This window comes from Bos indicus, chromosome 1 (assembly GCF_029378745.1).
Source record: "Bos indicus isolate NIAB-ARS_2022 breed Sahiwal x Tharparkar chromosome 1, NIAB-ARS_B.indTharparkar_mat_pri_1.0, whole genome shotgun sequence".
Classification (NCBI taxonomy): domain Eukaryota; kingdom Metazoa; phylum Chordata; class Mammalia; order Artiodactyla; family Bovidae; genus Bos; species Bos indicus.
In genome coordinates, this window is record NC_091760.1 from 54122572 (window position 1) to 54140671 (window position 18100).

Genomic DNA, 18100 nt, shown 5'->3' on the forward strand with positions numbered 1-18100 from the left:
ATAGGGATGTACACTTGGTCTAGGGGGACTGGATCCAGAAAAGCCATTTCTAGATATAGATTTCAGAACACATGGGCAAAGGAGGTAGAAAGTTTAAGTTGACTTTGGCTTAGATGCTAAATCTATTTTGCAAAAATAGATTGAGTACCAACTATTTTGACAACTTAAAAATTAAATTGTGTTTATAATAAGATTATTTAACAAACATGAAGCTTATAGTATTTCCTGTTGAAAACATTTTATTCATGCCATGATCTTACTTGTGTACCAATTTGATAGTCTTAGATGATTCTGCAATGACTTTTGACTGCAGAATTGATCTTTACTTTGAAATACATGCACTGTTGACAATGATCATTCTTTGTAAAAGTTTGTTTGGTTATTTTTTAGAAGCTCTTTTTAATTAGCATTTTGAAATATTTCAGACCTACCAATAAAATTGTAAGAATACAGTGAACACATATAGTCCTTACTGAGATTTAGCAAACTGTTAACATTTCCTACATTTTTGCATGTAAATATAATGAAGTGTACCATAAAATGCAAGATGTATTTGTTTGGTGTTGTAGGTGGTGAAGGAATCTCAATTTAAGACTCAAACCCAGAAGGGGAGAGGAGGAGGAGGAGGAGGAGTCCTGCATTAGACCTTATTTTTTTCTGGGTAGTTCCAGGTCTATTAGAAACCTGGCAGTCAGAGTCACCCCATACCAGTGACTGTTTTGCCTTCTCAGTGACTCTACATGGCCTCTGCAGTAAAAATGTTTTTATATACATAGGTCAGTGGCTGCATATTCATAATCCCAAAGTTTCAGCAGGGTGTAAGAACTGTGGTATCTTGTTAAGGTTTGAAGGAAGGCCATCATCCATCCGTTCCAGGACATTTATTCATTTCTGTTGCCCACTCGTTTCTCACAATTAATGTTAACAGAAAATTCAGCAAGACTTGACTATATAGCTATCAGTTAACCATTAATTACAGCTTTATTAAGTCTACAAGGATCAGTTCCTGAAGTCCCAAGATTATTACTATTTATTCAGCTCTGACTGAATTGAGGTTAGGTATAGATTATATTGTGCTAATTAATTATAATTTAAAGTATTACAACTGCATTCATTTTCAAATTGCTGTATGTAGTAGCTGAAGCATTAGTCACATAATGTAAAAAGCACTGTTGGAGATACTTTTCATATTATTTTGTAGAATAACCTATTTAATATTTTAAACTTAGCATTTTTTATGCCTTTAAATGGACTAATTCACTACATGCTGTGTATTTCTCAAGGGCAATCATTTTTTGAGGCTTAATTCACATTTAAGCCTAAAATCATTCATGTTTCCCATCCTGCCACAATAAAAAAAGATATAATTATTCCCATCTTTGAATCTATGCTTTGTTTATAACTTATAAATGCGTTTATAATGGGCTTCTGTAAATTAAACCTTCTAGAGTTTTGATCTTAAACTTCTGGCTGTGTTTTACATTCCTTGAGAACAGAGAGAATGTCTTATGGGGATTTTCTGTAGTCTGTCAAAGTGATCACATATAGCATGGAAAGGTACTTTAAAAAAAATATGTCAACTGGTTTTAATATTGGAGTAAATAAGATCATGAATAATGGTGTAAATTTTAAAAAATGTTGTCTAGGACAAACAGGAAAATGACACACCTACTGATCTTATCCCTGGTAACCTACTATTAGAAGTGAAGAAATTATTAAATGCAATTAACACTCTACCAAAAGGTGTGGTTCCTCACGTCAAGAAGTTCTTACAAGAAGATTTTTCCTTCCAAACTATGCAGGTAAGATAATAATTTGGTATTTGGGGCAGAAGTATAGCTCTCTATATATGACACACTGTGTTCCTTTACTGTCACACTACTGTCATACTCACACCACTTCTGACACTAAATATGTGGCTTTAGTCCCACACCAGTCAATTCTCCAGCATTCTCTGGGTGTCCTACAAGTCACTTCAGTTCTGACACTATCTACCTAGAGTTATCATCCAATCCCACAAGTTAAGAGCCCAGTCTAAGACTGCTCCCCTTCAGATGCCAATCACCTGTCCTCGATTTTCCCAGTACTTATGACTGGCTGGCTATCCATTGGCCAGTCAGTGAACACTTGTATACTCAGCTATGGTCCCTCTTGAGTGCAGTAGTTTGCTAGAACAGCTCACAAAACTAGGGGAAACACATTTACCAGTTAATTACATGATAAAGGATGTGATTTATAGAGGATACAGCTGAACAATCACATGAAGAGATACATAGGGCAAGGAAGGGTCTCAAGTTCAGGAACTTCTCTCCTTTTGGAGTTCGGGTTCACCATTCTCCTGGCATGTACAAACGGGAAGTTCTTCAAACCCCATAATCTTAGAATTTTTACAGGGACTTCATCATGTAGGTATGTTGATGTATTAATTATTAATCTGTCTTCCAGCTTCCCTCTCCTCTTTAGGGGTATGGTGCTAAAAGTTCCAAATTTCTAATCATGGCTTGATCTTTCTGGTGCCTAAGTGTCCATCCAGGAGTCCACCAAGAGTTACCACTTTAGAACAAAAGACACTGTCTTCCCTGTCATCCAGGAAATTCCATGGGTTTTAGGAGCTATGTGCCTAGAACCAGAGTCAAAGACCAAATATTGGCAGGAACTGGGGACAGATCAATATTTGTATTTCTTATTACTTTACAATGACCCTTCCTCCCTCCCTCCCATCCATTCTCATTCTCTCTCTCCCTTTCCTCTTTCTGTCCTCTTCCTTCCCTTTCTTTCCTTCTTTCTTTCCTTCTTTCTTTACTATAACAGTGACACTAAGTTCTTGAAACTATCTTACACCTTATGAAGGGCTTTGGTTTCAGCTTAGACTTTTATTAATTAAATAAAATTGATGCTAGGCTTTCAATAGTAATAGTAAGGATGTGGGTTAGTAGCTTATAAGCTATTACTAGCTTATAAGGTCTAGGGTTGAATTCTAATAATGGGCAACATACTGTTCTGGAAGAGGGAACTGCTTTCAGTTTTCCAAATTTGTAAAATGCTGATGGCTTTTTAAAAATATAAAATGTAAAGAAAATAATAAGACTTCTGGATTTTTAATGAGATAAATATTCTAGAGAATAGATTGTTGATTTGCATCTTATAGTTTTTCTAGATAATTTGTGAAGCTTTTGACACAAGATAGCCATTAGTTTGTAAATTAATGAAATTTCCCAAAGTTAAAGAAAATGATTATCTACTCTTCTTTGTGACAGTTAATTGGGGGAAGGAGACAACACCATAGGTGTCCTGAAAAGGCCACATTTATTTTTTCTGTGCAAGAATATATTATTAATTATTTCCATGAAACAAATTAATACTATTATGATTAAAAATTCAAAAAAGCTCTAAAAATATCCAAAGACTTTATGTACAATTATAACCTTAACTGAGGTAATATACCACAAATATGAATTCTGGATTGAAATTGATGGAATAATGCCACTTTTTCCCTCTCATCTTTTGAAAATCACCTAGAAACCACAATATGAAATAGAAATCAGTAGCCTTATTATATAAACAATAGCTAATTAGAAGGTAAGAATGAAAGAAAAGTACTACTGATGGCAACAAAAAAGATAAAGTACCCAGGAAAACACTTAAGAAGTACACAAGAAATAAATTGGTGTTTCTCAAAGTTTTTTCTAAGCCACTTACATGAACCTGTTCTGACCCCGATACTAGTCTCAAAGAATGAAAATCTATGGGGGTAGGTCTGGGAATCTACATTGTAGCAGGTACCATGAAACACCTATTTTTTCACATTTAAGTTTAGAAATAAATACTATATTAAAACAATATGTAAAAATTTCTAAGACTTTATTAAAAAGTAAGGTATGAAGACCTGAATGGGAAGCAATAGATATAGGAAGACACAGTGTGATAGAGATGCCAATTTTCCTGAAATTAAAATTTACAAATATCACAAAATTCCAAGAAAAATAACAAGAGGGTTTTCTATTTATTAAAAGCTAATTCTAAAGTTCAAATCAGAAATTAAAGGAAGAATAGCCAAGAAAATTATGAAAGCATTGTAGAAACAAAGGGCTGGGAGTTTGCCCACTTTGATGTTAAAACTTACCGTGAAGCTCTAATAACTAAAAGATTATGTTACTTGCTCTTGACTCTACAGACAAGTCTGGAAAATAGAAGAGAAATTCCAGAAGTAGACCCAAATATATTCAGGAATTTTATGTATAAGATAACAGGAATTGATAATACTAAAGGGGAAATGAACCGATCAGCAGTCCCAGAGGGAGACTTTAACACAGCTGTCTTAATAAGTGATAGAACATGAACACAAAGCTAGTAGAACTGTAGCAAACGTAGTCTAATTTATTTGGTCTAATTCATTTATATATATGTAACATTGAACCCAACAGTGACAAAAAATATATTCTTTTTAAATACACATAGAATATTTACAAAAATTGACCGTGTGCTAGTTCATAAAGCAAGTCTCATCAAATTTCAAAGAATCAAAACATGCAGAGCATGTTCTCTAACATTTGTACAGTTGATTTAGAAATTAGTTACAGATATACAAACTAGAAAATCATTGTTCTTAAATTAAGATATATACCACTAATCTAGTTAATCTAGGGGTCAAGTAAGTTAGCACATTGGACATTAGATACATTTTAGAACTAAAATATATGAAAAACATGTATCATAATTTGTGTTGTTAGATAAAAGCTGTGCTGCAAGGATTATTTGTAGCTTGAAATGCATATAGTAGAAAAAGAAGTAAGGTTGAATACCAGTCATCTAAACAAAATTCAAGAGTTTAAAGAAAGAACAGCAAATTAAAAGCAGAGTTTAAAAAAAGAATAAAGATAGCCAAATCTAATGAAATAGAATAAAACAAATGCCTGGTAAGAATGTTAAGAAAAAAGGCAAAAATAACCAAACTCGTAAATAAATGAACATGAAAGCTTCAATACAAATTCCATAGTCATCTACTTTATCTGAAGGGGATTAAGAGATACAGACTTACAGCTGTAAGATAAATAAGTCAAGGGGATATAATATACACCTAAGGAATATAGTCAATAATATTATAACAAGTTTGTATAATGATGAATGGTAACTGGTGGTATTGCAGTCATCATTTTATGAGGATGTCATAAGAAAAATGTCAAATCACCATGTTTCACCTGAAATATGTTTATTATAAGTCAATACAGAATTCTGGTACTTACAATGGCTGCCTGGGTTGGTTTCAGGCAACCTTCTTTTGAGAATAACTAGAAAAACAAGGCAGAATCTTTCTTAGTAATGATTATTTGTGCTTTTCTTACAGATCACTTAATTCAGCTAGGGATTGAGATGATTCCAAGTTTCACTTCTGTTCTATAAAGTGTCTGTTTGTGGCTTACCCTTTGTAGCAGATACTGTTGGTGCCCTGCCCATACTCCTTGGTCCCTTGAATCATTTCAGTATGCTCTGGACAGTTTCTAATTTTCAGTATCTACATCTCTATGCTTCAGGCTTTTTTTTTTTTTCCTGAAACTGTATGCATGCATGCTTAGTCACTCAGTTGTGTCCAACTCTTTGCAACCCCGTGGACTGTAGCCCAGCAGTCTTCTCTGTCTATGGGATTTTCCAGGAAGAATACTGTGAGCAGGTTGCCATTTCCTAGGATCTACCCACCCAGGGATTGAACCCACATCTCCTGAGTCTTGTGCATTGGCAAAAATATTCTTTACCACTGTGCCACCTGGAACTGCAGAAAGCTATAATTCTCACAGAATTTTAGAGATCTCAAGGAATTAGTACTCTCCCTGACCTCAGAAAGCACACCATCAATAGCCTTGGGAATTACTATATAAAAAATCCCAGTTCTCTCTCTCCTTAAGTTGAATAACACTGAGGTTGAATTTTTCAATGGTTTCTGTTGTATTAACCCTAGTGAGCCACTGTGGTAACTAGCTTAATAACACACCTGTTAATTTAAAGCCTGCTTTCTCTTCCCTGATTCCCTTCTTCACTCCACTACCATTGTTCTCTGCACCTGTCAAATAAAGTACTTGCATTCATATCTTTGTGTTAGGGTCTGCTTCCAATTGGAACCAAAACAGACACTTTTACTCTAAGGGTAAATTTCTTCAGGATTCTAACCAAAAGAATAAGGTGTTTACCAGGGACCCTGTTCCTTGGTAGGTCATACACTCCCAATTTCCCTCCCAGCTCCACAACTTTGTTGAAAGCTTTGCCTAGCATTTCAACCTCTCAGCCACAACTGAATACAGCAGTTGCATTAAGAAAAAAAGTGGCTGCAAAATCAGTCTCTTGTCTCTGGGCCTTCCTTCTCTCTTGCATGTTGGCCCCATAGATTTTAATGCCTTGGTAGTCCATTGCTTTCAAAATTAAAAAAAAAATTGTACTTTATTCAGCTTTTTAAAGTTCTGATTGAGAGGATTGCTCTGAAACTACCTAAACTGTTTGGCAAAGGTAGAGCTTCAGTGTTATATTTTATATACCTTCTCAGATTCAAGAGATATTCTTGAGTATATGAGTTAGATGAGTCTGAAATTCAGATGATAGTTCTGAGCTCAAAATATAAATTTGGAAAATGTCAATGTGTAGACACTATTTAAAAAGATGATGCTGTATTACTTTATCTAGGGATGTGTTTTGATAGAGAAAATTGAATGTTATGGAGACTGAAGTAAAGTATGTAGTTAACCTAGGAGAAGAACTGGAGAATATTGGAAACTGGAAACTGAGTTAAAGTATAGATTAAATTTCCGAATGTAATTTAAGCCAAGCACTTTGGGGTACAAGGCATTGGGGAATGGACACAGAGATAAGACATAGGTCTTCCTTTATTTCATCCATGTAAGTAACAAACTATGGTACATAATTTATATATTAACTTGGCTTCAATTAGATGACAGCATAAGATGATTTGCCCTGGTGTTGGTATTTTTAAAGCCAGCCTTCCTGCTTACTAGAGTTTTAGGGCTGGAAAGAAGTTTTTAGCTATGTTAGAGAATAGAAGGTATCAGAAGGAAGTGGGATTATGACTTTTCCTCTGAAGTAGGAGTGGACGTTACCAATTTTTTTGCAAAGTTGGTATTTAGTATTTTGAGGAAGTAGTTATAAAGATTTGTCAAATCCTTAAAAACAAACAAATATAAGAACAGTTTTGTCTAGGTTGTGTGGATTTTTTTAAGGCCTCTTTATTCTTTAGATTTTCTATGATTAGCATATATTATTTGTTTAATAAAAATAAATGTTGATATTTGTTGTAACTTAAGGAAATTTTTGACCAAATTATTTTTCACAGAGAGAAGTTGCAGCCAATAGCCAGAATGGGGAGGAAATTGTTCCTGCTTTGACCTTACGTTTCTTAATAACACGACTAGAAGCAGCACTTAAGAACATTCAAGCTACTAATTATACTGTAAGTGTTTTCTTTTGGAAGTTTGAAATAGTGGATTTGACAACATTTTTCAGTGAGAGAGCATCCAGTATATGCTTATTTTAAGGTGTAGGCCAATTTGTATTTTCCTTACTTACCTCTAGAAATACATATAAATTGATTTCTTGCATTTGTCTTGTACTTTCTCATGACCTCATCTCTTTAATGAGCCTATTCTAGTTTCCTTTCCTACCATAAAATTGTTCATCTTAAATAGAGAACTTTGAACTAGTATAAATGGGCTTTCCCAGTCAGACATGAGTTATGAACTTCAAAAACTACTTCTTCCTTTCCTCCTGATTAGTAGACATCTGTTCTTTTTACTGATATTTCTTTAATTGAAGTGTGTTAATTTCTGTTGTACAGCAAAATGATTTGGTTATATATACTTTTTTAATATTTTTTCCATTATGATTTATCTCAGGATGTTGAATACAGTTCCTTTTACTATACAATAGGACCTTTTGTTTATCCTTTCTATACGTAATTCTACTGATATTTCTGTATTTGTAAAAATTGGAACTTCTATTATCTGTGTAATCATGTGAGATACAATTGACAAGACATACATTTGAGGTCAAATGATACTTTAGAAATAGAGAAAAATCTGAGGAAACATAAACATTGCTTCAAAAATAAGAACCAATAGAACAGAACATAAAAGGAAAAGGCAGTTCTTTGAATAATTGGGTCAGTAAAGTAAGCTAAGTTTTGCATACGTGTAGAAGATGGATTAGAGTTATCTTCAAGCAAGGACTACCCAGACATCAAACAAAGTAGCCGAAGACACCACTCCCATATTATAATGGTGTACACAGAGATGGAAAAATGATCTTTTTTTTAGGACTTTCAGGATAGGTTCTAAGAGATGATATACACTGCTGCTGCTGCTAAGTTGCTTCAGTCATGTCTGACTGTGTGCGATCCCATAGACAGCAGCCCACCAGGCTCCCTTGTCCCTGGGATTCTCCAGGCAAGAACACTGGAGTGGGTTGCCATTACCTTCTCCAATGCATGAAAGTGAAAAGTGAAGGTGAAGTCGCTCAGTTGTGTCCAACTCTAGCGACCCCATGGATTGCAGCCTACCAGGCTCCTCTGTCCATGGGATTTCCAGGCAAGAGTATTGGAGTGGGGTACCATTGCCTTCTGCGATCCTCTGTCTAAAATGTAACAAAATTCTGGACTCACAGAAGAAACTTCCTGATGTTCAGCATAAGTTGCTTCTTTGGCACAAACAGTCTAAGTACAGTGAGCCACCCCTGTTGGAGAACAATGGTAACACTCTTGAAATCCAGATTTCCAGACACCAGCCAAGGGTCAGACTTGAAAGCAGGTGTTTCAAAGGATAGCATTCTCAGGCCAGATATGATAAGGTTTTTTATGTACAGGTGTGTATTGGTTTCTGCCATTTTGTCACAAGTGTATATGTTTATAACCACTGCTGCAATCATGATAAAAGAACTGTATCATCACCATGAAAATCTTTTGCTGCCCCTTTACAGTCACATATACCTTTTACCATCCTCACTCTTCCTAATGCCCAATCTATATTCTCCATCTCTAATTTGGCATAGGCTGTTTTTAAATAAGGGCTTTCCAGATGGCACTAGTGGTAAAGAACCTGCCTGCCAATGGTGGAGACAAAAGATGCAGGTTTGAGCTCTGGGTCAGGAAGGTCCTCTGAAGGAGGACATGAAGGAAATATTTGTGTTTCAATTTTTCATTAAATAAGTGATAAACTTTGTTTATGACAAAGTTTGGTTCATAACGGAGAAGGCAATGGCACCCCACTCCAGTATTATAACAAAAGCACCCATGAACAGTAAAAGACTTTGTTAAGAGATCCTTGTGCTTTTTAAGCTGGATGGTAGATACTTGGGTATTTGTTATTATCTAAAGTGTTTGTAGAGGCTTCCCTGGTGGCTCAGATGGTAGAAAACCTGCCTGTAATGCAGGAGGAATGGGTTCAATCCCTGGGTCAGGAAGATCCCTTAGAGAAGGAAATGGCAACTCATTCTAGTATTCTTGCCTGGAGAATCCATGGACAGAGGAGCCTGGTGGGCTACAATCCAGGGGTTGCAAAAAGCTGGACACAACTGAGCCATTAACATAACAACAACAACAACAACAACAGAGTGTTCTTCACCTAAAATACAATGAGAAAAATGGAGAATTAGAATTTTTTGAAAAGTTTTAGTATAATAAATATTGATGGCATTTGCTTTTATTTTCTTTGCTCAAACTCTAATGTTTTATTTTGAGATTATTAACTGTCTTTCTTCTGGGTCTAATTATTAAATACATCTAAAATGAATTCTGTCATGGTTATTAGATGGTTGACAATAAAATGATAATTTAGATAATTTAATATAGTTATTAAATAGGCCAAGGGTATTTAATTAGCTTTCTATACTGAGAAGTAGCATAGTCTAAATAATCAACTAAGGTATATTTTATCTTTTTAGGCACATCAGATTAATATTGGTTATTACCTGACATTACTGTTTATGTATGGAGTAGCACTCACTGAAAGAGGAAAGAAAGAGGTATGTAGTATGTGTTATTTGTCCATTACAAATAAATCTTTTCACATACTTTGACTTCATTTTAGAAAGTTAAAATCTTGCTTTTTAAAAAAATTCTCTAAAAACTGAAACCATTCCATGACTTTTCTGTCATGTTTTTAAGATACAGAGTAATTGTGCCAGAGACTATTTTGTGAAACTAAAAATATTGATAAGATAAACTTAATGTAAGCGTATAGCCTTGAAATAACTACCATTTGTATAAAACAGAAAATTTTGTTTTGCTTGTTTCATATATACATTTTAATCCATTTTCTAGTGTAGTAGTGTAGTTTAATCTCTCTGGTTTTTATCTTACCCTCTTACGTAAAATATGAATTTGACCTCAGTTCTTCATTAAATAAGGTGAAGTACAAAAGTAAAAATCTAGGAGTTAACTAGGTGATCTCTAAGGGTCCTTAAAAATTTAACATTTTCTTTTGCTTATTTTTAATGATTTCTCAATTTCAGCCTTGATATCTCTTTTACTTTTTGTATTCTTAAATTTGTACTCTCTTCTTGGTTTCATAAATAAGTCTAACTTATTAATTAGGTGAAGTAGAATTTATAAGTGACAAACTGAAAACATTTCCAGTTTAAATAATTTCACATAATGCTAATTATTGTTTAGTGTGTTGTGCTAGAGGATGTTTTAAAATGAGGCCATGTAGTACTTTTTTTCCCTCAGGGAGATTGGGGCTATTGTGCCTATTCTAACAATAGTAACTGAAACATTTATTAGAACTGACCTTTACTTCTATACCTATATTGCTTATAATCAAGATGATCCTTCCCCAAAAGAGACTGTATGTGTGGTCAAAAAGTCACTTATTTCCTGTTTTAAAAATTAGGAAGATTTGTGCTCCAATTAGAAAAAAAAAATAGGAAGAATTATATTCCCATAGTCATTAGAAGAGCCCTTATTTTTGCTAGTAATATTTGTCAGTTTTAGACATAAAGATTATTATTTTAATGTTTCACTTTGAAACACTAAAGACCTTAAGTTCTTTTGTAACTGTTTTATTAAGCGCTGAGTACATTTTTTATGGGATCATATGCAGAGATTCTACAAATAGAGATGTGAATAAATGACCAAATGACTGAATCAGTATTAAAGCTGCTCTGTCTTTTCTAGTTTAGCAAATAATTGTTTATTGTAAAAGGAAAAAATAATTTTTACATCAGCCAAACCTAGTTTTATGTTACTACAGGATTATATAGAAGCTGAGAATAAATTTCTAGTGATGAAGATGGTAATCCAAGAAAATGAAATTTGTGAAAACTTTATGTCATTAGTTTATTTTGGCCGTGGTTTGCTTCGATGTGCTCAGAAGAGGTAAGAATTTTAATTAATGGGTAGTTCTTGCCTGTTAACTTTCAGTATTATGTAATGGAAATAAAGTTTGCACAATATACCAGGGATCATGACATTTGTGCTCCATTGATTCTTTTTTCTGTCACTGATTGTGTAGATCATTTCATTAATGTACTTGAGAATATTAAATATCAAATTTAACAGGCCATGGCAATAAAAGGTGGTATAGCATAGGCATTAGAAACATAGGCTTTGGAGTCTGATAGGCCGATTCAAATACATTTTATATCACTTCCTGGTATACGACCCTAGGAAATTTAATGTTGCTAAGCCTAATCTTTGGAACTAATAACAGTGCCCACCTATTAAGGTAATTAACACAGTGCTCAGGACACAAAAATACTATTCTTAATGAATAATAATTATAGTTATTAATATTATTACCACTTGAAATGGGTGTTTAAGTTATAAATGAGCTTATAACACATTGAAAGGGTCCCAGTTCTGAGTCCAGGGGTATTGGGTATTACGCAGTTAGGTACAGAGGAATGTACATGGGCTATCTGTTCACTTCCCATATGTATGTTGTTTAATCACTAAAGTCATATCCAGCTCTTTTGGAACCCCATGGACTGTAGCCTGCCAGGCTCCTCTGTCCATGGGATTTCCCAGGCAAAAATACTACAGTGGGTTGCCATTTCCTTCTTCAGGGGATCTTCCCAACTGAGGGATTGAACTTGAATCTCCTTCTTTACAGGCAGATTCTTTACCACTGAGCCAACAAGGAAGCCCTCCAATATGTGTATCCTTAGCCATTTGTAGAATCAATCATTCATTTTATTTCTAAGCATTTATTATATATTAGAGACTGTTCTAGGTGTTAGGGGTAAAATAGTTTACAAAACAGTTTCTTTCCTCATGTAACTGACAGTATAGTGAAGGTTTATAGACCTTAATAAAATAATCAGTTATTTAAATAATCAATTATGAAATGTGAGAAAGAGCTATGAAGGAAAATATAATAAAGAATTAAAGTCCTTATTGGAACCTCAGTGGGTTTCTTGGGAATCAGAAGTCTCCTTGAAGAATTAATGTTTGGTTGAAATCTGAAGGATGAATTAGGAAAAATGTACTTATGCAAATCCTTATGAAGGATTACTGCTGGGCCCAACTGTTGAATCCCTAAAAGCATCACTTAATATGGTAGTTCCTTGATTCTTTGAAAGGCTGATCGTCCATCCTCTGGTGTGCTTGGTTTTTATTATCCAGAAGACGTCCTGCTTCCTGTTTATTAGCATGATGTTCTCAATGTAGTTTGCCACTGTGATATTTCACAGAAAGTCAGGATAATCAAAATCTCTTTAATACTGTGGAGAGAATTAGCATAGCTCTGAGTCAAAGAATCTGGACTGCTGTCCTTTCTTCAGATATGTGAACTACCTATTGTTTATTTTCTTTATTGATGGACATCGAGAATCCATTTTCCAAATCATTGACACTAGAAAACCCAGTCGTCTGGCAGCAGCATTTCCTTTCATCCCTGGCCTATAGAGAACAGTCACCACTGAGCTGCTCAAAATGTCCTTCTTACTCTGTATTTCTTACTGCATTAATAAAATGGAATGTCCTCTGGACCTTTCTAGGGTACCCTGTCTGGTAATGGATTCAATGGTGTTATGTCCATTCTACCATCTTTTCCTCCCTGAGCTTTCTTGATTACTCTGCCAAGAAATTTTCAACGTTTTCATCTCAATTACTATTATAGAGGCCATTGGTTGTGTCCAGGCTTCAAGTAGCCTCAGCAACATGTTGGGATTGGCTTCGCATGTCCTTACATTCAGTAAATGCTGAATTATGGGAGAGTTGCCCCATATCAGTATACATTTCCCTATCCAGCTATATACTTGATCATTGGTTTAGCTCTCTTGGACTTCCCTGGTGGCTCAGATGGTAAAGCGTCTGTCTACAATGTGAGAGACCTGGGTTCAATCCCTGGGTTGGGAAGATTCCCTGGAGAAGGAAATGGCAACCCACTCCAGTACTCTTGCCTTGAAAATCCCATGGATGGAGGAGCTTGGTGCAGGCTACTATCCATGCGGTCGCAAAGAGTCGGGCTTTGCGACTGAGTGACTTCACTTTCACTTTCAGTTTCATGACTGAGTGACTTCACTTTCACTTTAGCTCTCTTAGGATCCACTCCCAGACACATTCCTGCCACTGCACAGTAGTGAAAGTGGTGAAGTCTGCAATGCTTATGGTGAACAAGCCTTTTCTTCCTCTTTTTTCACTTGGGCTTTGCTTGTACCTGATCCTAGATTTTTCAGTATTTAGGCAATGAGCAGAGATCGGGGAGGATTTTGAGAAGGAAGAAGAGCATCATCTTTTGGGACATGTACCTCAGATAATGTACAGATATTTGCATGGGCTACTTGTTCCATATCAGAGTCCTGATAGTGTAATAGTCTTGTTGAGGCTGTGCTTTTGGTTTTTGCTGTTGTTATATCCCTGTGATTAAATACTGGGTCTTATTTTCAGCATGGTCTGCCTTTATGTTTAGAGTTGGTCAGATTTCTTTAAATGTTACCATAGAGGCCTTTTAACTTTCACGGAGTACCCTTAGTTGATAGTAGTAGCCAGTTTCTCCCACTTTGTGGTTAAATCTGGGCCTGATTTTAGCACAAGTTATCTTTATGGCTGTCAGAGCTGAGGGTCTCTTTAAATGCTGCCTTCAGAGGCCTCTGTCTTTCATTGTGTCCTGAGTCAATCATTGGCTGACCTGTGCCAGTCCTTCTCTTTCTTCAAGGCTTCCAAGACAGTAAACAAAAGCCAGCCAACCCTACAACCCCTTTGATTTACCATGGCCCCCATACTGTTCAAGCTTGAGCTACTACATAATCTATTACCTCCCTTTCTACCTATATTTCATCTCAGTCTATTATAGGTGAGAATCCTAGTATTGTAGCATGCTAGACATTATCATCCTACTTACACACACACACACACGCACACAAATGGGTTGCCTGTTGTCTAATTGGTAAGCTATTTACAGAGTCTTGTTCAAATTAACCTTTTAAAATGCCTTGCAGATATAATGGAGGACTGCTAGAGTTTCATAAAAGCTTACAAGAAATAGGAGACACAGATGATCATTGGTTTGATATAGATCCTACAGAAGATGAAGATTTACCTACAACTTTTAAAGTAAGAAATTATTTAATCTATGGCTAATCAGAATCATCTTTGATAAAGTGCAGTTTATGCTATGTCATTCTATAGAAAACATTCTTTTATTGGACATTAGCTTTTTGTATGAGAAAACTTTGATTCCATTATCTGGTACAGAATGTGAGTATGATTCAACAAATAGAGAGAAGTGAGGTGGATGTATTAGCATTTCCAGATAACAAGAAGATTAAAAGTTGTACCAGTTCACATGGCTAGAGATAAATGTAAGTTAACTTATTTTTTCTAATTATATTTGCCATTGTTGTTGATTTAAATTTTAAAAGTATTAAATGATCATTTTAGAAAACTTGAAAAACGTGAAAATGCCAAAGATAAAAAATTCATCAATATATTCCTTCAAATGGCAAACTATTGTTAGAATTTTCATTTATGTATTTCCATACACACATGTATAAACACTTTTATTTTTAGTAAATTGGTGTTATGTTATATACATTGATTTATAGTATAAAAATATATTATTGTGAATTTGCCAGCAAGTAGATTATTGTATATTGAAAGTATAATTTCTCATAGTTTATCATAAACTGTGCTTTAATTTGGTTAACCAGTTCCCTTGAATTGAACATTTAGTTTATCCTAAACATTCTAGTTTTTTAGTATTACAGAAAGTGATCTTTTTTAATTTCTCACATCATTGCCTTAGTGTAAATTTCTAGAGGTGGAATTGTGAAGTGTTTACACACTTATATAAGTTATTCATGTATATTTCCACATTTCCTCCCAGAAAGTTTGTCCTGATTTATATTCTCAAGACAGAGTGTAAGAATTGCTCTTTGCCCTCATGTGCTTAGCCGCTCAGTTGTGTCCAACTCTTTGTGACTCCATGGACTGTAGCCGCCCAGGCTTGATTCTCTAGGCAAAAATACTGGAGTGGTTGCCGTGCCTTCCTCCAGGGGATCTTCCCAACCCAGGGATCAAACCCAGGTCTCCTACATTGCGGGCAGATTCTTTACCATCTGAGCCACCAGGGAAGCCCACACTCTCTGGATATTCTTTACCTTTTGGGTAATTTTTACCCATCTAATAAGCCATATTGGTCACTTTTTAGTTGTTTAATCTGAAAATAGCTACATTAGGCTTCTCTTGGTTAACATTTGAGTGAGGTATCTTATTCCAAACTTTTGCTTTAAACCTTTCTGGATCCTTACATTTTAGCTGACTTTAAAGCCAAATGCATTCCTCAGATTAAAAAGGATGTTTCATAAAAATAAGAAATTCAATTTTTCTAGGAATCTTTAACAACTCAAAGTTTCTATATATCTAATAATATAGCCTCAAAATACTTGTGACAAAAACTGGTAGAACTAAAAGGAGAACTAGAAGACTTCCCAGACACAGTGGAATATTTTAATATACCTCTCTCAGTCATCAATAGAGTAAGAAAGATAATCTTTGGTGTTTGGTGAGATGATTATATGTCTTTTAACTTTGACTTAATATATTAAGTAGTAATTTTATGCATTAAAAAAATATTGAATTTCTGTGTTTACCTGAAGCAGCTCCTACTTGGTCTTGATTGTTTTTCTCCTAGTCCTTCTCCTTTTAAAATATTTTTCTTTCTTATCCAAATTTTATTTTTGTTTTATGCAAGCTAGTACACATATACAGTTTAAGTATATTAAAAGATTTTAACAGTCTGTGGTTCATCATTTCTAATTGTAGTTTCTGACTATAGATAACTTATTTGAACCCTCTAGGCATTTTCCTTTGATATTAACCCGTACTTTTAAAAAGCTGTATCACTATTTAAAAAAAATTCTCCATCTTAGGTGTCGTCTTTTGATTTCCTACTGTTGGAGATGAGGGTTTAGTAACTTCGCTATACATCTCCTTCACACACACACTTCCCAGTCCCCATCCTTTTAATAGTTACACGTTGTTATTAAAGTGGCCTTAGAGTTTCCCTTTATTCCTGGGAATACCCTTACCCCTCTCCTGTGTAAATCCCCTATTCTTGGATTAAGTTTTCCTCTTTCTAGGTGTACTCCCTTGTTTTGGGGGAGTAGCTTTCATCCAGCAGCTTCCTAGAAAGAGAATTTACATGGGAGTTAAATTTTTTGAGACCTTTCAAGTCTCAAAATAATTTATCCTTTGTACACTTTACTTGTATCTTGGCTGGGTGTAAAATTATAGGTTGAAAATAATTTTCCTTTAATTTAAAAAATTATGTTTCTATTATCGTTTAGCTTCCAATAGTAGTACTTTTGAGATATTTGATGTCATTCTGATTCTCAATCTTTTGCTTGTAACCTGTTTTATTTTTTCTTTCTGGGAATTTTTAGGATATTCTATATATCCCTAGTGTTCTGAACATATGTTTTTTTGGTGCTGCTGCTGCTGCTGCTACTGCTGCTAAGTTGCTTCAGTCATGTCTGACTCTGTGCGACCCCATTGATGGCAGCCCACCAGGCTCCCCTGTCCCTGGGATTCTCCAGGCAAGAACACTGGAGTGGGTTGCCATTTCCTTCTCCAATGCATGAAAGTGAAAAGTTAAAGTGAAATTGCTCAGTCGTGTCCGACTCTTAGTAACCCCATGGACTGCAGCCTACCAGGGTCCTCCATCAGTGGGATTTTCCAGGCAAGAGTACTGGAGTGGGGTGCCATTGCCTTCTCCATTTTTGGTGCTAGGACATTTTATTATTATTTTTTTAATTTGATGATTTCTTCTTCATTTTCTCCTTTCTTTTTGAGATGTTTGCTATTCAGCTGCTTGACATCCTGGACTGAATTTCTGACTTTGTTATTTCTATGGTAATTTTTATTTTTTGTCTTTTCTACTTTCTAGGAGATTTTCTTAACTTCATCTTTTTGCATAGAGCTAGTATTCAGCCAGTATACACTAGTGCTATCATACTAGTTATTATAATGTTAAAATATTTCCATACTACTTGGAAAATAGTTTCTGCCTCAAAAATAATTTGGGTAACCAGCTGCATTCCAGGTGCCCTATTCTGTCCTCCAGCCCTCTCTCGCCATACTTCTCTAAAATTCAATAACTAAAGGTTTAATGTACAATAGAGCAGAGCGTGTCCATGATCCTGCTCTTGCTCTAGGCCAGCATGTTCTTATCTGTTTTAATTGGTACCTATGCCTGTGGCCCACCAAAAGTCCTACTTCCCAGACATTGTGATTAGTTTCTAAAGGAAACTTAGAGGGCTGGCCTGTACCCTTTATCTGGCATTGACAAATTCCAGATGAGTACCACCAGAGGCCTGTGCTGCCCCAGTTGCTCCTATCCTCATGTGTCTCCTGAGATGAACTTACCCTGTTGAAAGAAGATCATACTTATAGAGATACTGGCACCCTTGTAGAGCAGTGACTTTCATATCATTAATATTTTCAACATGATTCTTGTTTCTATCCTTCAGTTGAATTTTTAATTTCCATGATTATTTCAGCTATCATCTACCAAGAATTTTCTTGTTATGAATATTCCTTTTTAAAAAAAATAATATCCTGTCCTTTTTTCTTGCACTTGAGAGGTAAATGTTAAAGGTAAATGTT

The 18100-nt window shown here is 35.1% G+C and overlaps 1 protein-coding gene across 16 annotated transcripts in view; it reads left to right on the plus strand.

Moving 5' to 3' along the window:
• The window catches only part of DZIP3 (DAZ interacting zinc finger protein 3), a 129878-nt gene that overhangs the window by 18953 nt on the left and 92825 nt on the right, over positions 1-18100 (plus strand). For all 16 annotated transcript variants that reach the window (XM_070787405.1, XM_070787416.1, XM_070787403.1 and 13 more), the window contains 5 exons: positions 1647-1802; positions 7334-7450; positions 9934-10014; positions 11244-11368; positions 14434-14548. In XM_070787405.1, the coding sequence (XP_070643506.1) occupies positions 1647-1802; positions 7334-7450; positions 9934-10014; positions 11244-11368; positions 14434-14548 (594 nt within the window). The remainder of the gene's footprint in view (positions 1-1646; positions 1803-7333; positions 7451-9933; positions 10015-11243; positions 11369-14433; positions 14549-18100) is intronic.